The following is a 25,804-nucleotide window of genomic DNA, read 5'->3' as shown; positions in this document are numbered from 1 at the left end:
TTAACGACATCCACAATCTAAAACAACCATTTCTTGATAAGCATATCTGTAGGTGAAAATTCCATTTGAATCCACATAAAGAACACTAATTGGACCCAATTTTGTAGGCACACAACATGTTCTTGGAGTTTTACGTGGATGTACACTATGCAATAATGCTTGTATTATCGCATGCTTTGTTGGAGATAAATGGTCAGCAACTGGATAAAAACATTTGCCAGAACATTGATATGCCTACAAAAGTAAATTATTCAATATTCAATTATTTCTCTCATAATGAAATCGGCAAAACCAATATATTTGATTTAGGTTTAATTCATGTACAGGGCTCTCGGAGCATTTCATCTCCGACATTTCATCCAAGAAAATCGTCCCATACATATGTTATTCGCCCCAGCTCATTATTCAATTATATTCCAACAAAATTTCCATTATTAATTGTTCTCATAATCAGTTTTTTGTTTGTTTGACCTCTCACGCCAAAACGGAACATCGGATCGATGTAGTTTTTGTGCAGAGAGATAGCTAGACGTTTGGAGAGTAACTTAATTTCTGGCTAATGTCTAAGGGTTAGCATCCATACGTATCAAAATTAAACATTAATAACATCAAAATTGTGATAAAAATTAGAATGGTAATTAGTTAGAGCGGCCTTATTGTCATCTGAATATTAGATAACATAAATCCCATGAGCAGGGTATTTTATAGACTACACAAGACTACACTTTACTTTCATCCCTACAAAACAGTTATTTATTTATCGTATGCGATATTTCCCGGATATACGGAAAATGACAGTTGATTTTAAATGCCTGATGAAATTCTAAGATAAATACTGAAATAATAATTGTGGTACAATAAGGAATATTCATGTATTTTTTTTATATTTCAATTCATTGCGTTTACACCGTTATACCATAGTAAAAATATAAAAACTGTTTAAAAATGCTGTAATTAAGTGTAAAAAAATGTTTAAAATACATAATAATTTTGAGATGTTTAAACGCATTTTTTTGGCACTCTCTTTTGATGACGCATTAATATGTGACCTGTCAATTGGTGACAGTTCAATGTATAATTTACACTTTAAAAAATGAATTTACAACACAGAATTTACACTTGTTATTATTAAGTTTTCTAATAAAACGTCGTAGAATAATATAACTCAATGTAATACCATATAAAATATAAGTAATTAATAATACCATACAGTATGTCAACGAATTTGACAAGCCAATACTATGACGTTATGTCCGTTTTAAAATTTGAATTTCCGTTTTAGAAATTTTGAATTTATCTCACTGAATTTGCACTTTTATTAATAAATTTTAGGTAATTAAAAAAATATTAATTACTAAAATAATGGTTTAGTTGAAATGTCCAGCCAATAAAGTTACGAAAAAAAAAAAATTTGAACCAAATTTAAATTTCATGAATATTCCCTATTTTTAAGCTCGGCCTTGAACTCTTTCCTGCGAATAAATTTATATTATTATAATAGTATGGACGCCAATAATGGCAGTGATCTTAATTGATATTTTTTGCATCCTCAATTTATATAAAAAATTCGTAGCGCAGGAGCTACGTTAGCTAAGCGAATTCGCTCAGAGATTTAAAAATAACAGCTTTTTCTTAAAATCGAATGTTATTGCATTTTTTGTTTTTCAAGAATTTTCATTTCGGAAGGCATTTTCGTGAGTACTTTTAAAACTGATCAATAATAAAAAGTACATATTTTTGGATTTTTTGATCAGTTTTAAGTAAAAAAGTACTTTTGTGATTTTTTCTCTAGACGCTTAGATTTCGAAATAAACATTCTTGAAAAACTAAAAATGCAATAATATTCGATTTTTATAAAATAAATTTCCAACGATAATAAATTCTTTAGAGTCTTCAGAATACCTACGCCATTATTTTTGTCAAATTTTTAAATTAATATTTACCTAATATTACTTTTTGTTGTTGTTTACTTATAATTATGCATACGATATTTACATCATGGTCTATTCGATTATATTTGATATAATATGCTTCATATGGGCGTAAACTAAATATTGACAAATATCTTGTCTAGTAATCTTAATTAAAGAGAATTTAAAAAAATACACTCGCGAATAGCCTAATTGGTATGACACTTGACATGAATCCAAGAAGTCCGGATTCGAGTCCTGATTCGAGTGTATTTTTTTCAATTCTCTTTAATATTTAATATCTTTAAAAAAATTATTTACTGTGAGATACTGGTTTTGACGATATAACAACACAATCTAAAAATGACGCAAAAAGACTTATTTTCAGCGGTAAATTATAAGTAATAGAGATAGAGACATCCGGGAGTGGAAGTTTTATCTTGGAAATTGCCTCCTCTTTAAGAATCATTTTTATAAATTTCTTAAATATTTATATTTAATAAAAAATTGGCGAAATACCTTTTTTTTCATCTTAAATTGTTGTATTTAATAAATATTTCTGGTTGCTAAATCGTAACTCTAAATTATCGCTCGAAAATAAGTTGTTAGTGTATAAGAGCATTTTGAAACCTATATGGACATACGGTATTCAATTGTGGGGCACTGCAAGTGTTAGTAACATTGAGACTTTCCAGGGTTTTCAGTCCAAAGTGCTGCGTACGATAAGTGATTCACCATGGTACGTACGAAACGATGACTTACATCGTAGTTTAAATGTGTCTACAGTGCGATTTAGTTAAAACTATGTGTATCGTTTAGAAATGCATTCAAATGTTTATGTGCTTAACCTTCTTGAAAATAGTGAAACCTTAACAGACTAAATAAACTTAATATTTTAGAGCTAAAATATACCTTGATTTATTTTACATTCTAGTGATAATTGTACTTAAATAATTTTAATATATAATTCTTTATTTTTGTGTCTTCCATTGGGCAGACAGAAATCACGATTTTTATCTAGTGATCATGATGTGCACTTTATTCATAGTTCTTATTAGAACTGATAATAGTTAAAATTAGCACGGTAAAAAAAAATTATTGATAACTTTTGCATTTTTTTATGTGTTGAAAAGTGCTTCTGGCACTTTTTTTCAAGACATCATTCCGAACCCAACAAGCTATCACACGTATTTTTGCGATTATGATTTCTATATTTTACCAATTTGAACTTGTTAACTAGACTAATAGGGAATATTCATAATATTTAAATTTTTTTTCCGTAACTTAATTGGCTGGACATTTTAACTAAACCATTATTTAAGTAATTAATATCTTTTTAATTACTTAAAATTAATTAATAAAAGTACAAATTCAGTGAGAGAAACTCGAAATTTCTAAAACGGATTGGCTTGTCAAATTCGTTGACATACTGTATGGTATTATTAATTACTTATATTTTGTATGATATTACATTGAGTTATATTATTCTACGACTTTTTATTAGAAAACTTAATAATAACAAGTGTAAATTCTGTGTTGTAAATTCATTTTTTTAAAGTGTAAATTCTATATTGAACTGTCACCAATTGACAGGTCGCATATTAATACGCCGTCAACAGATAGCGCCAAAAGACTGCGTTTAAACATCTCAAAATTATTCTGTATTTTAAATTTTTTTTTACACTTAATTACAGCATTTTTAAACAGTATTTATATTTTTTTACTATGTTATAACGGTGTAAACAATGAATTAAAAATATAAAAAAAATACATGATTATTCCCTATTCGCTCCGAGCGTGAATTTCGTTTCCATGACAACGATACACTACTTTAATTATAGAATTAATGGATGCATATATAATTGTGTGGATTGCATTGAAAACTTACATTTAAAATTTAATATTCTTGTTTCACAAATTTAAATAAATAATTACGATAATTAACATTTGAAAAATAATATTTGTACAATTTAATTTCTTATTTTCACAATTTTTAATGCATTAAGTTTAATTAATTAGTGTTTTTCAATCATTTTAATTTGACAGTTTCTATATCATTAACATGTAAATAATTGCAAATTAGTCATAACAGCCCACTTTATCTCCAAAATTTTTCACTTAAAGCGCTGGCATCGATTTTATTATCCCCACCATGACTACGCACACAACGAATTGGTAGGGTTTAAGCACCCAATATGATAACTTAAAACAAGCTCTTACTTCGTATCCTGTAGGTTGAATGATCCAACTATCATAATTGATATCAGCAAAGTTAATATACAATGATTGTCGTTTACATGTGTTACGTAAACGACGCATACGTTTGAATTGTGCTGGTTTCATACCACCACCACCACCACCACCATTATTTGATTGTTGATCATTCCATAAATGATTTGTTTCCTCTTCATATTCGTCTTCTATAAAATCAGTTTCACGTTTATCACGTTGTCGTTGATATTGATAACCACGTTTTTGTTGATCAGCATTAGTACTCGTATCAGTATGATGATGTGCTTTACTTGCATATGATAATACTAATAATGGATAATCATGTTCATCATAGTGATATTTATCAGCAGATGGTAATAATGATAAATTAAATGCTTCATTATTATTAATGTTTGCAGCTATTGATTCAATTGTTATAACAATACGTAATTGTTGGGTAGCAGTTGTATTATTGTAGTTTGTTATTAAAATATGACGAATAGCTTCAGTTAAATTAAATGATATCCATGTATTATTTGTGTGATAGATATGTTTCTTATCTAAATGAATGATATTTTCTTCAATAGAATCATAAAATGATACGTGAATCAAACGTTCAATACCTGAAATTTAATTCATTACTTTTTGAGAAAATTGGAAATTAAAAATGGTTTTTAAACAAGAAATGCATACGATATAAAAAAAATCACAATTTAAAAAAATAATTAAAATTTTTGAGACCGGACCCAAACAGCTCGTACGAGAATGTGTAAAAACACATTCCACAGGGAAATATGTAAGCTTTCGAATGTTTGTATTGGATTTCTTTCTACAAAGCAGCAAAAAGAAATTTCGCTTCATATTAAGAAACTATAAACTACAAGCAATAAAATAAGTTGTAGATGATCCCGGGAAGATCATTTTTCTTGGAGATAAAAATACATATTTGCAATTTGGTCCCCGCACGATTAGATAAGAAAATGGCTTTCTGTGCAATTTTATCAAATCGGCCCCAAAATGTTCGCCAGATCGTCCTGATCAAAAGCTCTCACAGCTACAAAATTTTTTAACGAGTAGTTTTCGAGCTAGCGGCGATCAAAGCTACTTATATATTATAGTTATAGTATATGACTAGGAAAATGGTGATGACGTTTTCACGATCACAAAATTTTTTTACAGATATTTTTTGAGTTAAGGGCGATCAAAGCTACACATAGTATATTAAAGTTATAGTATATGACTACCGTATGTGATATGTATATGTAGGTTTCTTTATGTTGTATTGTCTTATTATTAAGACGATAGTCTTATATACTATAAATATAATATACTAGCTAGACCCGTAACTCAGCTCCCGTAGTTACCGTAACCCGTGGCTACCCTGTACCAGTGGCTAAAAACAACAAACAACAAATTTCGTAGAAAAGTGATGAAAAAAATCAAAAGTTCTTAGATTAATATTAGGGGAACAGATATTAAAAATAGTAATTATGTCTAGAGTATTAGGAGAGAGCTTTGCGATCTTAGCACTTCATGTGTGAAACTTCGATTAACCAATTATACCATCCGAAAGATTACAAATAGGGTATTATCGTTAGTCATAAAATAAATTATGAAATTTGAAAAAAGTTAAAATTTATGTTAAATTTACTTAAATATTCTGATTTCGAGCCTTAAAAGCACATTTTCTTTTAAAATATTAAAATTAAAAATCGTAATTTTTATAAACTGTTTATCACGTGATCTAAAACGCGGGCAAGCCTTGCTGTGATGTCATATCGGTATGGGCCATAGACCTTCAATGAGTTCAGTGTAGACAGCTGGGTATAATATATCCATAGATAATAAGTATTTATATTTATTATAATCAGATGTCTATGAATATATCTGTCAAACTTATTTGTGTTATTTCGTGTAATGATACCGATATTACGTCATCAAATTGGATACCCGCGTTTTTGACAGTTTAAAAAAGGTTTATAATTTAAGTTTTTGGCAAGAAAGCGTGTGTATTTTTCCGAAATAAATTTTTGGTGGTTTTTTATTAGCAAAATCAACATTTTGAAGTACTTTTTCAAAAATAGTAGAAAAATAGTATTGATCATAAAAGATCAGTTGGTGTTATTAATTAGTCAGCGTTAGAAAATTTTTTGAACTGACCTTTTATGATCAATTTGTGACCTTTCAGATGGTATAATTGGTTAATTGAAATTTCGCACATGAGGTGCTAAGATCGCGGAGCTTTAGGAGAGTATCTGTAAAAACTAACATGTTTGCCTAGTAATGTTTTGATATTATATGTCTAGAGTATTAGGAGAGCATCTGTAAAAATTAACAAGTTTGCCTAATAATGTTTTGATTTAAAGCTTAGTAATCTATGAAATGAAGCCGGATCAAGACCAAAAGACCTGCTTCAAAATGTTCGTATGATTGTATAGAACAAAGTCATATTGATTAGAAAGTGTGCTTTTACCATACACGCGAGTGTGCTTAGATGTTCGTCCATGCTCATTCTGCTAGAAAACCACGAAGTTTAAGAAAATAACCATTGGATCTTATATAATGAGCTATTCTAACCATATTTTTGTCGCGTGGCATTTTTTCATAAAAGTCATTGTTTTTAAGATACGCCACTCAAATCCTACATTAAAATCGCAAAGTGCGATATAAAGCTGCTTTTTTGGTGTGTTATTTGGACCCCTTAGAGTAGTTTGCAACTACCAGGTGTCGAAAACACCAAAGTTTTGCCCTAATTTGCCCCAGCAAGAGAAAACAAAGATGTTTACGAAAAATGTTTAAAACAAAAGTTGTTTATTTTGGTATAAGAAATATTTTTTCCTTTAAACTTTTGTTCTATCACTAACGGTTTAGCATAAGCAAAACTCAAAATATTAGCATTTCTGAAATTTCCCAAGCATCATACCTCAAAAACTATTAGAAACTGTAGATCGGCTTAAATTGTTTCCAATTTTGTATACTTTCAAAATGATAATGGCAACTAATCTCAAAAAGCTCATAGTTTTTGAATTGAACTGCAAAAACTGAAAAAAGTCCGAAAATTTTTCAGTTTTTCGCGTATTATGCAGGAAGCACAACCTTTTTTTGCTTGCAAAATATGGTTTCACACTTCCCTAAAGGGTCCAAATAACATATCAAAAATGTAGCTTTACATCACGTTTTGTCATTTTAGCTGTTTTTATTGTAAAATTTTACTGGCGTAAGATACAAGTATTGAAAATAAACAAAATCTAATTTTGATGAAAATTTGATATTGTGGAAATTAACAATTATTGTGTGGTTTCTATTAAATATTTGATTTGTCTCTCATATTTTGGACGATTTTTAACAATTTTTGTCTCGTGACATTTTTCACCTCGTCTCACAGTTTTTGAAATATCAGCGTTATAAAAACAAATTCGTATTTTTAAGCTAAAGTTTTGTCATCAACAAAATTGACAATTGTCGTATAATTGCGGTCATATAAAAGCACTTTTTGTGTCTGGTCACCCAAATAATTTTTAACTTTGTAGTATTGTAAAAACTTTTACTTATATAATTAAGTTCTTTTATATATAACAGATAAAAAAAAAGTTTAATGGTACAAATTTTTTTCAATATATGAATAGGCTACGGTTCATCTAAAGATTAATAAATTTAAATCCTAATCCTACTTACCTAAAAACGAATTTGGATGATGTTGAATAATTGATAAGATTCTTAATTCAGCTGCTAAAAATATTTCATCAACATTGGTTACAGGAACATCAAATATTAATAAATGACTCTTTTCATTATTGAAATTTGGAAAGCTGATATTAGTAAAAGATACTAAAAAACAAAAAAAAAAAAAACAAGTGAAAATAAACAGTTGACTGAGTTAATTGTTGAAATTCCATGTATACATGGTTTGGATGACGCAATCGTTTGTTTTTTGACGTCGCGTAAGTAAAGAAAGATGTCCACTCTTAGACAGCCACACATTCATAACTGATATTCCCATATAATACATACTATAAAACTTGCGCCCTAGTGGGTAAACAGGAACATTTTTTACATTTAAAATTTTGTTCTATCTCTAACGGTTTACAGGATGCGTCATACGGACCTAAGACCCAATTGACCTTTGCTGCTCATTTACGAACTCGACCTCACTTTTTTCGTCTAGGTACGCTATAAAAATTTCAGCTTGATATCTCTTTTCGTTTTATTGTGCTTACGAACAGACAGGCAGAGAGACAGACGGACAGGCAACCGGAAATGGACTAATTAGGAGATTTTATGAATACCCATACCAAAATTTTGTTGGTAGCATCAATATTTTTAAGCGTTACAAACTTGGGACTAAACTTAATATACTATGATATATTTCATATATTTACATGGTATAATAAACACTCTTCACTTTTTCAAAAATAGTATTATTCAAATTTTGAAACATAATAGTATACCTAGTTTCTGTTATAGAATCACTCGGGGTAGCCGTACGCACTTTTCCCTTTCAAAAGTCAAAAGATGTCATGTTTTAAATATTAAAGCTAAATAAATCAAAACATATTCTTTAGATAGAACATTTATTTGTCTACTAGCTTGATACCCGCCCGCTTCGTTGTTTGTTTCTGTGGAGGAATGATGTACAAAAAATGGATTAATAGCGTTTCTGGCAACTTCCGAAATATTAATCTATAAGCTTTTGTGAACAAAAATCAATTATCAAAATGGAATTCCCGTTCATCAATTTTTTTTTTATTTGAAAGACTATTTTATGGAAATTTGTTTGATATATTATACTAGCCAACATCCTGGACACGAATTTTTCGGGTCGAAAAACCTTTTCTTTGTTATCAAGGAAAATTTGAAACATTGACAACAACTAAACGATAATCCAGAAAAAAATTACACCAAAAAAATCATGTGCAGGATGTTATACATGTGAAAAAATTTGTCTTAAGTTTTCGAAAGTATTTTCTAAAAATTATTTCGTTTTTTGAGAATCTTTTACAAAACTACTAGTGGAAGCTACCTGCAAATTTTCAACTGCCTATTTTTATCGTTTTGGAGAAAATTGACATCAAAATTTTGTCCTAATTTGCGATCCCACGGGTAAACAGTGATGCTTTAAAATTTCAACTTGATATATCTTTTCGTTTTTAAGCTTTAGTACCTACGGACGGGCAGAAGAACAGACAGACAATCGGAAATGGATTACTTAGGTGAGTAAATCTACTATGAATACCTGTACCAAAATTTTGTTCGCACCATCAATATTTTTAATCGTTACAAATTAGGGTCTAAACTAATTATACCTTGATATATCAAAGTATAAAATTTTTTTTCATGTAGGTATACAGGGTATAAAAAAATTTTAATAAAAAATATTTTTCAAGGTACAAGTTTTTATTGCACCAAAAAGTAGAAAATAATTTTATCTATGAGTCACTCATACCCGACTGTTTGTAAAAGCTTGAGGCGCTCAATTTAAAATATCAAAAATGAATCGGAACACCTCATCTACTCCACACACTTTATTATTTTCCGATTCATTCTTGATATTAAGCGCCTCAAGCTTTTACAAATAGTCGGGTATGAGTGACTCATAGATAAAATTATTTTCTACTTTTTAGTACAATAAAAGCTAGCCCCTTAAAAAGTAGTTTTTATTAAAATTTTTAATTTAAGACTTAAAAAAATGTATATATTTCAAATATGGTGAAAGCGATGGGAAAATCAGGACGGCACAACCTTACCATGTTTTGTCATCTAAACTAAATTTGCATGCAAAATTTCAGCTCAATCGGAAATCGGGAAGTAGATCAAATTTGACTTGCAAGATTTGATTACAGGCAGAACGGGATAGGTGAAACTAAATAAAAGCTTGGAAAGATTAGGTTAGTCTATCAAAATTGTTTAAAAGTGTTAACAGTTTGCCCGATTTTTATTTGAACAAAAGACAAAAAAATGGCCCAAAAATGTGAATTTTGGACTTTTATGATTTTGGAGAAAATCCACATCAAAGTTTTGTCATAATTTGCACTCTCACTGGTAAACAGTGATCTTTGATCACTGTTCATTTCTTTTCGAAGTTCATTTTAATATCTCTTTTCGTATTTGAGCCATCGTGTCCAGAAATGGACATACGGCCAGACACAACCGGAAATGAACAAACTAAGTAGTTTTATGAACACCTATACCAAAATTTTGTTCGTAGCATTACAAACTTGGGACTAAACTTAGAATAGCTTGATATTTACAGGGTATAAAAATTAGTAGTTTATCAAAATTTTATAAAAATGTAATCAAAGTTTATCCGAGTTTTATATGAACAAAACACCAAAAAAAAAATATTTTTGCTGTGAATTTTTGACGAATTTTAAATAAAAAAATATCTGCTGCGATGAACTTTTTGCCTGGCGCTTAGTTATCGTCGAGAGTCGTGATAGTGTTCAAACACTATTTGTAAATACCAATAACAATGACCTTTTTTTCCATTGTGATTTATCGTAGTTTGTGTATCTTGATTTCGACTTTTAAATTTCGCCAACAAAATTTAAAAATTTGCATATCAAAAAGCAATCAATTCATGTTTAAAAATAGTAAAATTTATTTTCCTTTTTTTAACTCCCGGATCAAAAAAAAAAAGTTTAGTTTTTAAGTAATAATAAGTTTGACCGCTATGTCTGTCTCTCTGTCTATGGCATCGTAGCGTATTTTGTTTGAAAGGTAAGTTAATGGAGAGTGTTCTTAGCTATGTGCGAGTTTAGGGTTTCGTACCCAGAACAACTAAAAAATTGACGATGATGCTCAAGATCGGTTTTGTTTGGCGAAGGCTCTAAGGAAAAAGGTAATTTAATGGAGAGTGTTCTTAGATATGTTTCAAGTGCGAGTTTAGGATTCCTTACCTGAAAAAGTTCTCGGGGGTTTGTTTAAATTTTGTAAATTGTTCTATCTCAAAGACTAAGGATTCGACAAAATGATGGAAGGGTATTTTTATACCATGCATATATAAAATATACATTAGTCCCAAGTTTGTAACGCCTAAAAATATTGATGCTACGAAAAAAATTTTGATATAGGTGTTCATAAAATCACCTAATTAGTCCATTTCCGGTTGTCTGTCCGTATGTCTGTTTGTCAACACGATAACTCAAAAACGTAAAAAGATGGTCGAGTTCGTAAATGAGCAACATGGGATGTTAAAAAGTGAGGTCGAGTTCGTAAATGAGCTACATGGGTCAATTGCGTCTTGGGTCCATAGGACCCATCTTTTAAACTGCTAGAGATAGAAGAAAAGTTTAAACGTAAAAAATGTTGCTTCTAAAAAAATAAACAACTTTTGTTTAAAACATTTTTTCGTAAACAACATTGTTTACCCGCGAGGGCTCAAATTAGATGCAAATTTTATAGTATATAGTAATATGGGAATATCAGTTATGTATGTGTGACATCTGTAGGTATATGTGTAATGTGATAGAGTCACCAACACTGTCGTCTATACATGGTATTTCAACAATAACCTCAGTTAATTGTTTGTTTTCACTTGTTTGGTTTAAAATTAATTTTGTATGAAAATAGTTCATATAAAAAAAAAAAAAAAACAAGTGTGTAGTTATTTGCGAGGTTTTTGTTAAAAATATTTTACAAAAATTAAATGTTTAAAAAGTCAAAAAGAAAAGAAACACGTGAAAACAAACAATTGACTGACTTAATTGTTGAAATACCTTGTGTAGAAAGTGCAGTTTTCTGTGCTTGCATTATTTTTTATAAATTAGAACAGTTTAAAAAAAAAACCAATTATGGCGGCCTGTCGGTATGACCTAACATGGTAAACAAAAGTTTAAACCCCTCCTAAAAATTCTTGCGCACTGTTTGCCTGTGATTGATTTTTTTTTCGCCTTTTAAAAATTATAAACAAACAAGTGAAAACAAACAATTGACTGAGTTAATTGTTGAAACAGCATGTATAGACAGTGTTGATTACTCTATCACATTACACATATACATTTACATTTCACACATACATAACTGATATACCCATATAATACATACTGTACAATTTGCGCATAATTTGCGCTCTCACGGGTAAACAGTGATGTTTACGAAAAAATGTTTCAAACAACATTTTTTACATTTGAACTTTTGTTCTATCTCTAACGGTTTATAAGATGGGTCCTACGGACCCATCTGACTGTCGCTCGTTTACGAACTTGACCTCACTTTTTATGTTCGCAGTACGCTATAAAAATTTCAGCATCTCTTTTCGTTTTTGTGTAATCGTGATGACAGACGTCAGACAGACAGACAACCGGAAATGGACTAATTAGGTGATTTTATGAACACCAAAATCAAAATTTTTTCATAGCATCAATATTTTTAAGCGTTACAAACTTGGGACTAAACTTAATATACTATGTATATTTCATATATACATGGTATAAAAAGTACATTTTTCAAGTGTATACAATTTTTCATGAAGTTTTCGTCAAAATTTTGATTTTTTAAACCATAAATTAATTGTATGTTTGCAAAAATGCGTCTCCAATATCCATGAAATTGACCCTTGAGAAGCTATTTGCGCCATTATTATACTTATTACCGATAGCGTATAGATTAAAAGGATAATTAAAAAAAATTACCTGCATTTGTTGGAATAATACTTTTTACAATATCTGGATGATTTTTCAATAGAATTTCATTTTGTGGTATAATTCTGGATTCTTCATACAAGTCCAACATATATTTTGGTATATAAAATTTTGGTTTAAGTTTTGTTGATATCATATTGATTTGATTATTATTTGGAAGAACCGTTGTTGCTGTTGATGAATTATTTTGTTCTTTATCGTTAACATTTATGTAATTTTGTATAAACTGAATATCCACTGCAGTTGATTTCCCATGGATTTTCATATCATTAGCTGCTGTTAATAACAATGAACGATTTATATACAAATAACACCAAAATACACTTATTATAGTTATTAATATTAATAATATCGATTGATTATTATTAATAATCATTTTTAACTAAGCTGTATGGTTTACTGAACTTTTTTACTTTTGAATCTAATTGAAAAAAATAGTTATTTTCAATCCAATTGAAAAAGATGCTCTGTATCAATGGTTGTGTTTCAAATCTTTTTATAACTCAACGATTTTAAACTTAACGAATTTAATTTGGATGTTATAAAATAAAAACGGTTACGATTTCATTCTTGAGTGGGGTGATTTGTTTGTTGAAACAATTTAACGGTTTTAATTTTATGTCAAAAAAATATCATTTTTTTATTTAAAAAAATTTAATGGCATTATCTGTTTTTAGAATACTCGAAACTAAATGAGAGTAGATGTTTAGCCCGTTTTAAAATTTGAACAGAATTAAATGTAGCCAAAATTAGAGTAAATTGTCAAAACTATCAAAAACAAAAAAATTCAAAACTTTTGTATGAGAGTAAAGGTTTTGAAATGTATCAACAAATGCAGGATTATGTGGTTGATGTTCAAAATCGTTTTTAATATCCAATTGGATGATTGAATCTTCGTATTTAAGGTCCGCTCATGTCAAAAGCGTTATTTTTATACCATGTATATTTGAAATATATTAAGATATACTAAGTTTAGTCCCAAGTTTGTAACGCTTTAAAAGTATTGATGCTACGAACAAAATTGTGGTATAGGTGTTCATAAAATCCATTTCCGGCTGTCCGACCGCATATTTTTCTGTCCGTATACCCGATAACTCAAAAACGAAAAGAGAAATTCCAAAAAGAAAAGCCAAAATTATGCAAAATATACAAAATTCACGCTTAGGGGAAGAATTTCGGAAAATGCTTTCTTATCGGATGCCTACATCATACAAATAACACAAACTCCAAGTTTCTGGTCTCTACGATCAGCGGTTTAGGTCGTGCGATGATACATCAGTCAGTCAGTCATTCATTTTCTTAGTGAAGCTCAATATTATTTATGAAAATTTAAATTTAAAATAACTTTTATGTACAAGCTGTTATTGTACTAAAAAATAGAAAATAATTTTTTTTAGCAGTCACTCAAAAATGAGTATTTGTTAGAGCTTGAGGCGCTCAATATGAAATATCAACAATGATTCGGAACACCTCAGTGTATGTATGTAGCTATGCTTGTTCTGGTAGAATCTTGCAACTCAATTTTTATATCGAGGGCCCCATGCTTTTATATATAGGGGAAAGTGGTCTATAATGACCCCTCGGGAGTAAAATGATATCTCGTTGTTTTAATTAAACCATTAAAGCGTTCTAGTATATTTATCGATAGATGGTTTCCGCACGATCAAATTAAGTGCTCAACAAAGACTTATGGTGATGTACAAGCTAATTAGTGTTTCGTAGCAAAAATATTAATTTTATTGCTTATGATGGTAAGACAAATTTCAAAGTAATATTTCTTTTTTTGTATTAGTTTTTGCCGGCTGGCTGTTTTTACTCTTGGCTTTTGTTGACTTTTAATAATATTATAACAATTTTCACAGGCGTAAAATAAATTTTAGGTCAGTTTTTATGACGAAATTCAATTTTATGTCGTTACGGGTAAAATGATCCCCTTTATATGGGCTAAAATGATTCCTATTTTGTGTGTAAACTTATAATAGATAAAATGAACCCTCTATCATGTAATGGGGCTTGGATTTGTTGATTTAGATGAATTTACCAGTGATTTTTGTTTTCATACTAATCGTTGATGCAATGTCAAAGAACAGTTAATATTTTATGTGAATTGTTTGGTAAAAAATGCAATGGGATCATTTTACCCACAAGGTCGGTCAAAACGATCCCTTTTAAGAAATATTGAATAGCTCTAAAAAAATGAACAGATCAAAAGAAATTTACATACCATTATTGTAACATTTGAATAAAGAATTCGAAAATATTTCGACGCGTTGTACATATGTCGAATAGTTTGGATATAAATTACATTTTTTCTTAGGGGGATCATTTTAGACCACTTTCCCCTAGTCATGTATGAGTGACTCCCAAAAAAAAAAAAATTGTTCTACTTTTTAGTACAATAAATACTTAAAAAGTATTAAAATATTTTTTATTATACCATGCATATATGAAATATATATAGTATATTAAGTTTAGTCCCAAGTTTGTAACGCTTAAAAATAATGATGCTAGGAAAAAAATTTTGTCATAGGTGTTCATAAAATCACCTAATTAGTCCATTTCCGGTTGTCCGTCCGTCCGTCTGTGGACACGATAACTCAAAAACGAAAAAAGATATCGAGCTGAAATTTTTACAACATACTCAGGACGTAAAAAGTGAAGTCAAGTTCGTAAATGAGCATCATAGGCCAATTGGGTCTTGGGTCCGTAGGACCCATCTTGTAAATCGTTAGAGATAGAACAAAAGTTTAAATATAAAAAATGTTCCTTATCAAAAATTAAACAACTTTTGTTTAAAACATTTTTTCGTAAACATAACTGTTTACCCGTGAGGGCGCCAATTAGGCGGTAATTTTGTAATATGTACTATACTTGAATATCAGTTATGTATGTGTAATGTGATAAAGAAATCAACACTGACTATGCATGGTATTTCAACAATTAACTCAGTCAATTGTTTCTTTTCACTTGTTTAAATTTTTAATTTAAGGCTAAAAATGGCATGTATATAAAATATGGTGGAAGCGATGAATTCAAGACACAACTTACCATGCATTGTCGTACAAACTAAACGTGTATACAAATTTCAGCTCAATCAAATATACATATCTGTGGTGATTTTCTATGGAGATAGTTGAAAACTAAAACAAAAGAGGAAGAAGAACCAAAACCTCCAAGTTTACTTTTCTTAAATTATGAATTTAATTAACAAGTGAAATCTACAAAATTTAAAAAACCCCGACATTTTTTTTAGTAGGGAACCCTAAACTCGGACTTGAAACATATCTAAGAACACTATCCATTCAATTATCTTTCAAACGAAACAAAAAAAATCGAAACCGGTTCATCCGTTTAGGCACTACATTGCCACAGACAGACAGACAGGCAGACACACATACATAGCGGCTAAACTTATAGCATCCATTTTTTGGATCGGGTGTTAAAAATAGCCAAGAAAACTTTTCGATAAAGAAGCTATCATAGACGTGCTTGTAAATCAATAAAATTTCATAAAAAATATGTCTCATCTTTCTCAATGCGAATCAGATTGGTGACGGTCGATTTTATACCGTTTTTAAGACCATCCATAAAATTCAATCAATGCCATAATGAAAAATATTTCCGCTAAGACTTAAAGAATTTTTTATGTTGGGAGGGGGGGGGAGAGTAAAGAGAAAATATAAATAAACAAAAAAAAGTCAAAAAAATAAAAAATTGCGTTGTGCCTATCTAAACAAATTCCAATTAATCTACGGAGGCTCAATTATAATTTGACAAAATTGCTATCAAAAAACAAGAAATACGTTGTTATAGAAGAAAACCAGTCAAGGAACATTGCGTTTTTTTGTTTATGGCTAATCAATGGCTAAGTTAACCTTAAAAAATTCGCAAAAGTAAAGAAAAGCGTAATATATAAATTTTATAAATAACGAAATCGAATTTTTTCCAAAAAAAAAAATATCTTGCTTAAAAACTAAAAGTTTGTTAACATATTACTCATAACTTCACCAAATATCAACTTTTAAATCGAAAAAATAAAAAAGTTAGAAACAAATTTAAAAACGACTATTTTTGCTCATTTTTTCAAGTTTTCTCGGAACTTATGCATCTTACTCAGACTTACCAGACGTCAATCGATAGGTTTTTTGAGATCAATAACTTTTCCATTTACTTTTTTTGAATTTGAACTTTTTTTTAAAGTAAGAAATCCGTTTTTTTTACGTTTGCGAATTTTTTAGGTTATCTTAGCCATTAATTAGCTGCAAACGCTAAAAAAACGCTATGTTTCTTGGCTTGTTTTCGTCTATAACATGATATTTTTTGTTTTCTGATAGGAATTTTGTCATCCGTTTCGCCTTGCGTAGATTAATTGGATTATACTACAGTAGAACTCCAATTATCCGAATTAATGGGGACCGGGACCCATTCGGATAATCGGAGTTTTTTAAAAAAAATTGCCATTGGAGAGAAAAAAAGCTACGTTTTGATATTGCACTATTTTTTTATTGAATTAAATGAAAGAAACATGATATTTTCACATGTTTTAAATATAAATAAAATGTACTTATGTACAAGTTTAGAAATAAAAATCATTGTTTTTTAAACATCTCCGTCAATGTAAGCTGTTTTGCGGTCTTCATCCGTTTTCGGGCAGCCAGGTCACGCATTCGCTTGACGGTGAGCAGCGAACGCGCAAACACTGGCTTCGCGGGGGGAAGAATAATAGCGCACTTAGACTTTTTTTGGACAAATTTTTTTCTTAAAGTGATTCGGATAATCGGCGATTCGGATAGTCGGAGTTCGGATAATTGGAGTTCTACTGTATTTTAATTTATTATATGTGTGTTTAATGATAAATAAGCAATAATATTCACATTTAAGTAATAGTAGTTGCATATATTTACATATTATTAAATGTTTTGGATTAGAAGGATAGGATTAGCAGATAAATTTCTGATTAAGTAGATTATTTAAATAAGTAAATCAAAAAGAAGGTTGTGTTAAAAAAAATTAAAATATAAAATCATTAAAATATACTAATTTTTAAAATACACGTGAAATTTACAAAATTTAAAGAAGCCCCAACAAATGAGATTTAATTCTTGTAAACCGATTTTTGGAAACGTAGCTATAAAATCTTCTCAATCAAATCGGTTCGACCGTTTATTGGCTACGATGCCACTCAGAAACATATAGACGCACAGATAAACACTTTAAACTCATAACACTCCTTCTTAAATCAATATCAAAGTGATGGTCAAGGACATCAGATGAGATGAAAAAGATACTTAGAGAGCTACCAATTTTTGGAAATATTTTAATTAAAATTGAAATATTGGGTCAAGTTACAACACCCCTCTATTCGAGTCGGATGTTAAAAAAATAGAATCTATTTAAAACAATTGACTGAATTAATTGTTGAAATATCAAGCATAGATGGTGTTGAATGCCAGTCCTTGCATTATTATACCATGTATATATGAAATATATCAAGGTATACCAAGTTTAGTCCCAAGTTTGTAACGCTTAAAAATTTTGATGCTACGAACAAAATTTTGGTATGGTTGTTCATAAAATCACCTACGTAGTTCATTTACGGTTGTCTGTCTGCCTGCCTGACCACCTGTTCGTTTGTCAACACGACAACTCAAAAACGAAAAGAGATATCAAGCTGAAATTTTTAAAGCGTATTCAGAACGTAAAAAGTGTGTTCTTGTCATCTTGTAAATCGTTAGAGATACACCAAATAATTAAATTAAAAAAAATCCCTTGTAAAAAATAAACCACTTTTGTAGGTCTATATAAATTTCTTAGCGTTACAAACTTGAAAAAACCCAAATGTAGTATGCTGTCAATTTAGGTCAACTCATACTCATTTTTACGTTCTGAGCGCGCTATAAACTTCAGCTTGATATCTCTTTTCGTTTTTGAGTTATCGTGTTTAGTGAACAGAAAAACAGACGATCGAATAATAACTAATGGTAACAACTTGATTTTTTGTATACGGCCTTTTGTACTCAACTATAACTAAATGAATGTACATAGTACAATTTATTGATTTGATTTATTAGTTAATTAAGTCCTTATCAATATTTAGGTGTAGGTATATTTTATATTAAATTATTTTTGTATTTAAAACTCAAGAGTATTTCAAGTGATTTATTAATTTAGAAAAAGCATTACTCATCTTATATTAAAAAAAAATAAATATTTATTATTATCAGCCCGGGTAGCTCAGTCGGTAGAGCATTGGACTTTTAATCCAAGGGTCCAGGGTTCAAGTCCCTGCTCGGGCGACAAAGTTTTTGTACCCCAAGAGATAACGTTAATGTGAAAAATAGGCTTTCTTTCACAAAAAAGATAGTAACCCATAATATGCCAGTAAAATCTTAGAAACGAAACCTGAAATCACAAAACGCGACGTCAAGTTGCTTTTTCCGTTTTTTATTTGAATCCCTTAGGAGAATGTGAAAGTACGTGTTGCAAGCAAAAAAAATTGTGCTACTTGCATAATGCGTGAAAAACTGCAAAATTTTCGGACTTTTCAGACTTTACAGTTTAATTCAAAATTCAAAAACTATGAGTTTTAACATTAGGTAATATTATTTTGAAGTATTGACGTATTATTTTGAAGTATTGACTGAGTTAATTGTTGAAATATACACAGTGTAGAATATTAGTGCTTTAGTGCAATTTCATTATTTTATTTTATAAATTAGTAAATAAAACCAACACATTTTTTTATCTTTTATATTTTTGCAGAAAATGGATAAAGTTTTGTCCTAATTTGCGCCCTCACGGATAAACAGTGACGTTTACAAAGAAATGTTTTAAACAAAAGTTGTTTATTTTTTTATAAGGAACATTTTTTACATTAAATTTTTTTCTATTTCTTACGGTTTACAAGATAGGTTCTTCGGTTAAAGATCCAATTGATCTATGTTGCTCATTTACGAACTAGGTCTAACTTTTTACGTCCTGAGTAAGCTATAAAAATTTCAGCTTGATATCCTATTTCGTTTTTGAGTTATCGTGTCCACAGACAGACGGGTAGGCGGACGGACAACCGGATATGGACTAATTAGGTAATTTTATGAAAACCTATACCAAAAGTTTGTTCGCAGCATCAATATTTTTAGGCGTTACAAACTTGGGTCTAAACTTAATATACTATGTATATTTCATATACATATACATAGAGTTAGAGAGACCATAAAGTTATGATCGAAAAAAAAATTTCGTTTTAATGATAGTTATCGATGTTTTTATACTTTAACCCCGATGATTACAGCATCACGCTCGTAATATAAGTATAAAAACAAGGGAAAACAAACAATTGACTGACTTAATTGTTGAAATACCATGCATAGACAGTGTTGATTACTACTTGTCACATTACACATATACCTATAGATGTCACACATAAATAACTGATATTCCCATATTACTATATACTATAAAATTTAATTTACTTTTACATTTTTTTTTAATTATATGATTATTTTTACCCTGCTTTCATTATAATAAAACTTTCTTAAATTGATGCCAGCAGATAAAAACTTCGGTGCATACTTAGTTCTATCAGCTATAAAAAATCACTTGAAAAAAAGACAAACAAATTTTTAATATTTATTACAATTTATTACAAAAATAATCATATTAAATTATTATAAATAAACTTATAATAGGTACAGTCAAAGATGTTACAGATTAAGGAAAATGAAATAAACCGATCACTTTTTACTAAAACCTGGTGGAATACGTTTCTTCGATGTTAAATATCATTCGTAAGCTACGAGTTGCGTAAATGTTTCTATTTGTTAATAAACAGTGAATTGTTATTTTTCATGAAACGGTTCTTGTGTATACAGTATTTTTCATGCCTGACTGTTTTTCAAATAATCGAAAAACTCCTAATACATGCATAACATAAATGTAATACAAGTTGCCTATTAATTAATTTTTTAAGTCAACTTATAATATGAACTATTTCATTTAATTAGCTATTTGTTTATTAGCAAATAGAAACATTTGCGTCACTATCTCATATATTTGACACCTAAGAAACGCATTCCTTCAGGTTTTGGCAAAAAGTGAGCGGTTTGTTTTAGTTTCCTTAACTAGCTGATTATTGTAACATATTTTACTGGACTATTAAGTTCTAAAAATAATTTAAATAATTTCATAACAAAATTAATTTTAAGAATAAATTACAAAGTGAAAAAAAATGAATAATAAGATTTGATCAATTTTATTTTGTTTTAAATTTTAAAAATAAACAAATTAAACATAATAAAATACAAATAATTTATTTATTTATTTATTTATTATTACTTTTTTTATGAATCATATGAAAGTGACAGCGATTCAGTATTTTGGTTTTTTATTTTTAAATTATTATTAAATCTAATAATTAATTATGTACTTGTCACATCAATAGTGTATTATTTAATTTTATAACTTACTAATAGTAGTATATTTTGTTTTACTATTGATGGTGTAGGTATAGTATAGGTAATATTTTGTATTGATTCTTGTAAACAGGTGCTGCAAGTGACTCACAGTGGAGTATTTATACCAAATTTCCGGAAAAATATAAGGAAGGGACTTTTATGCTCAAAATTGATTTAAAAGACTATTTAGATGTAAAAGTATCTTTTGTTTGGCAATAATAATAAACGGTCCGAAACATCGGACAAGACTTTATTATATTATAAAATTGATATATTATTCTTGTAATATTTTTATTGAAAGCTTAGGTATTTATCGGATTTAATATAATATTTAGAAGGATGTAGTTTGGTAAGGGTTAGGTTAAGCACGGATTACCAAGTAACAAAAGCTACTTAAAAAGACATTTTAAATAATTTTTGATCAATTTTAGGTAGGGTTGATTTGACCACTTTTGGCGATTTCATTCAATTCAGCTCCACGACTCCAGGGGGAGGTATCTCAGAGGGGAGTTATATCAAACCTAGGACCTTGTTGATATAAACCCTGATACGAAGTTTCACTGCTGTCCCCTCAGCCTCTCCCCCGAAAATCCCATTTCCCTGTATTTGGAAAGGTTTTCCCTAGGGTATGGGCCTTCTCAAATTTTCCCGGATATGTGGCTTATAAAAATTCTAGGAACACCTAAAGGCCTAGCCTTGTGCAAAGTTCAAAATCATCAGAGCTGTTTTTGAGAAAACCCCAAAAATCCTGTTTTGGCCTAAAGAGAAGTACTCTTGAAAAAAGCCAAGGGAAAGAATGAAAAAATCATCTGGAATTATGACCAAACTGAACCTATGTACTGACTTTGGGAAAAATCGGTTGAAAATTGAAGGCTCCAGCTTGGTAATAGACATACCGACAAACCGACGGACGCAACATTTTTTTTAAAAACCACCTTTTTGGAATCAGGGACCCTCAAAACGAGTATTTCCGTTGAAACCCCGATATCGATTTTTTTTTCGATCGCAATACTTTTATAATATAATAAAGTAAAAAATAATTTTTTTAGTCATATTCGTCTTCATCATCTTTGTTTTCAAACCCAAGTATTTCATTTTCTTCTTCAATTTTTTTAGTTTTTTTTTGCTTTGAGCCACTTTTTTTTTATATATTCTTGCTTTTGTTTCCACGTAAGGTGAATTTGGACCTGTAAGCTACAAATTTTCACTGGAAAACGGCTTGCTCCATTTTTGGAATTTTTTTTAAAGCTATCATAATCTGTTCTTATCTTAGTCTTAAAAGAAAAGGCGCAAGTTTGCGCAAGATTTTTTTTCATTAACACATTACAGAATAAATAAACTTTGCCCTGTTACAAAATTTTACCAGACAAAAAGGGGCACATAAGCAAAAAGCTTTGAGTTTGATCAGTTTAATAAAAAAGGTATGTTTCTTTTTTAACAGCAAATATGAATCACAAATATTTAATTATGTTAATAGAAACATTTACATTAAATACTAATAAATAAAGCACAAATGTTCGTTTTCAATATTAAAAAAAATTCTTATTTAATTGCAATAACAAACACAGTAAACATAAATTGAATGACACGGTAAATCAAGAGCAACAACTGTTTGCGATGGAGTGGTTATTTAACAACACTAAAAAAAGAATTTTTAATGCAAAACAAAAGAGTTGAGTTTTCTAACTTTTGTCCGGAAATTTGGTATTACTCCACTGTGTGACTGTTCATATGAAATTTGTTTCTCAATCCGTGACCATCACATCACAATTTTTTGAACGATAATTATATAAAAATTCTAGTCAAAATTAACTAATAAAAACTATTTATGACATTGTAGTCAATTGATATCTGTCAATTGGGTATACAATAGTAAAGTAGAAAGACATCCTCGTGTTTTATTTTGTGGATTTAGTTTCTCTCTAATTCATATGAATACCCAGGAATACGGTAAAATTGCAATTCTGGATTAGTTCTCGGTGAAAATTCGTCAGATCAGATTATCAAACATATAAAATACTTTGTTGCAAAAAATATATTTGAGGCAACTGATATTTTTTTTTTTAAGTAATGTTAAATATTGAAAAATGAAGAAAATAAAGAAACCAAACCATTTGCAAGATGCTTGCAAAACTACTTTTCTTGTAATTTTCTTGATCACCTGCCTGGTAGAAAATCCCACCAAGGTTATGTTAGGTTACGTTACATTGGCTGTCCACGAAGGACACACTTAGGCTATAGAGCCCATTGTGATGCCATATATGTGTTTTACCACCTTTCCGCTGATAATTTCATTTATCAGCTCCTCAATTTCAAAGGCTGAGTGCACCTCCTTCATGCATATATCATGCACTACATCAGCCCATCACAACCACTAATTAAATTAATTTTGTTGTGACGGTGGGAATCGAACACGCTACCCTAAGCAATAGGGCGACAAAATCCCATCAAAAAGATCTGTCTTTTTTAGAATATTTATTTTTAATACTAAACAATACCCTATAAAAATTTCAACTTGCCTCAAACATATTTTTGGTATTTATTTGCAAAATACTTTTTCAAGCATCTTGCAGAAATAAAATCGCAAATGGCCTGACTTGTTTATTTTCTTCATTTTTATACCATGTATATATGAAATATACATAGTATTATAAGTTTAGTCCCAAGTTTGTAACGCCTAAAAATATTGATGCTACAAAAAAAAAATTGGTATAGGTGTTCATAAAATCACCTAATTAATCCATTTCCGGTTGTCCGTCCGTCCGTCCGTCCGTCTGTGGTCACGATTACTCAAAAACTAAAAGAGATATCAAGCTGAAATTTTTACAGCGTGCTTAGGACGTAAAAAGTGAGGTCAAGTTCGTAAATGAGCAACATGGGTCAATTGGGTCATGGGTCCGTAGTACCCATCTTGTAAACCGTTAGAGATAGAATAAAAGTTTAAATGTAAAAAATGTTCCTTATCAAAAATTAAACAACTTTAGTTTGAAACATTTTTTCGTAAACATCACTGTTTACCCGTGAGGGCGACAATTAGGGCGGAAATTTTATAATATGTACTATACTTGATTATCAGTTATGTATGTGTCACATGTTGGTATATGTAATGTGATAAAGAAATCAACACTGACTATACATGGTATTTAAACAATTAACTCAGTCAATTGTTTGTTTTCACTTGTTCGTTATTTAAGTTTAATAATTTGTAACTGTAAAAATTACAAATTCCGTCAAAGATATTTTTTGCAACAATCAATTTTATATGTTTAATAATATAGGGGCTATAATAATACCGTTATCCTCCAACCAGGTCTGCATTTTTGTCTATTCATCAAAAAAAAAAAAAAAAAATTCAATCAAAAGTTCTGGCTGAAGTATTTCTGCACATTTTTGTCTTTTTCGATTTTCTAGCTTCAAACTTGACCGAGACATGCCAATTTTAAAATCAAATGAAGTTTTGGAGAAAATAGACACCAAAGTTTTTTTCTTAAGTTGCGCCCTCACGGGTAAACAATGATGTTTACGAAAAAATGATTCAAATAAAAGTTGTTAATTTTTTTTATAAGGAATAACTTTTACTTTTAAACTTTGACTCTATCTCTAGCGGTTTACAAGATGGATACTTTTTCATTTGATTGAATGAGCAAAAAATTCCATTTTAAAATTGGCATATCTCGGTAAACTTTGAAGCTAGAAAGTCGAAAAAAAACGAAAATGTGCAGAAATACTTCAGCTAGAACTTTTAGTTGGACTTTTTTTATTTGATGCTTATTTTGTTTGTTAATTGTAAAAAACTGACTAAAACCCCTCAATAAGGGGGTTAGGTACTATTCGGGAAATTTCAAAGATGCATTAATTTTTTCCTTTTAGATATTTACTTTAATTGTACTGTTTAGGAAGTGCGTAATTCTGCAATTATAGAGCACCTTGCATAAAAATTAAATCGTATTTTAAAGAAACGTATTTTGATCAAAATAACATAAAAATATCGACATATACCATACTTATAGCCAGATCATTGGACTGCCTTGTGAACCAAAATCCATATAAACCGTGCGTGCAGACTTCTTTCAGAATAATTATTATCTTGAGTTTAAAGTTCAAGGTAAGTTAAAGTTTTTTTTCTTTTTTATTTACAGATTTGGGAATAATTCAATATTATTCTCCAGTTTAAGTCTTCATTCTTATAAAATAAGATATTTAAAGTTTGAAAATTATCATATTATTACATGAGATAATGATCTTTTTTGGCATATTTTGTTATTTAAATGCCCGTCCACAAATATTATTCTATTTCTATTATTTTGGCTTGAAAAATATTCTACAATATTGTGTTAATAATTAAGAGTGTGGTCCATTTTGTCGCAAACATATTGGGATGGGATTTTAAATATTTAGTAAAAAAATATACCTACCCTTAAGAAAATATAAAGACAGGTATTACAATCATTCATGCGGTTGCGCCGAGACGAGTGTGTCCAGCATACCGGACTGTCAACTTAAATACTTCCATACTAACTCCCATAATAATAAATATATTTTTTTATAATTAATTAACGACAAAAAAAATCAGTATTAGATTGATAAACGT

The 25,804-nt window shown here is 29.5% G+C and overlaps 1 protein-coding gene and 1 non-coding gene across 2 annotated transcripts in view; one reads left to right on the top strand and one right to left on the bottom strand.

Moving 5' to 3' along the window:
- Nucleotides 1-25,804, bottom strand: part of LOC123301300 (bone morphogenetic protein 10-like) — a 74,016-nt gene continuing 48,212 nt past the window's right edge. Inside the window, exons 8-11 of the mRNA XM_044884036.1 lie at nt 12,752-12,952; nt 7,797-7,949; nt 4,131-4,744; nt 1-234 (exon numbers count right to left, since the gene is read on the bottom strand). Of these exons, the coding sequence (XP_044739971.1) occupies nt 1-234; nt 4,131-4,744; nt 7,797-7,949; nt 12,752-12,952 (1,202 nt within the window). The remainder of the gene's footprint in view (nt 235-4,130; nt 4,745-7,796; nt 7,950-12,751; nt 12,953-25,804) is intronic.
- Nucleotides 18,984-19,056, top strand: Trnak-uuu. The gene has a single exon. It is a non-coding gene; the product is annotated as a tRNA-Lys (tRNA).

This window comes from Chrysoperla carnea, chromosome 5 (genome assembly GCF_905475395.1).
Source record: "Chrysoperla carnea chromosome 5, inChrCarn1.1, whole genome shotgun sequence".
NCBI lineage: Eukaryota > Metazoa > Arthropoda > Insecta > Neuroptera > Chrysopidae > Chrysoperla > Chrysoperla carnea.
This window is presented reverse-complemented; position numbering and strand designations above follow the sequence as displayed.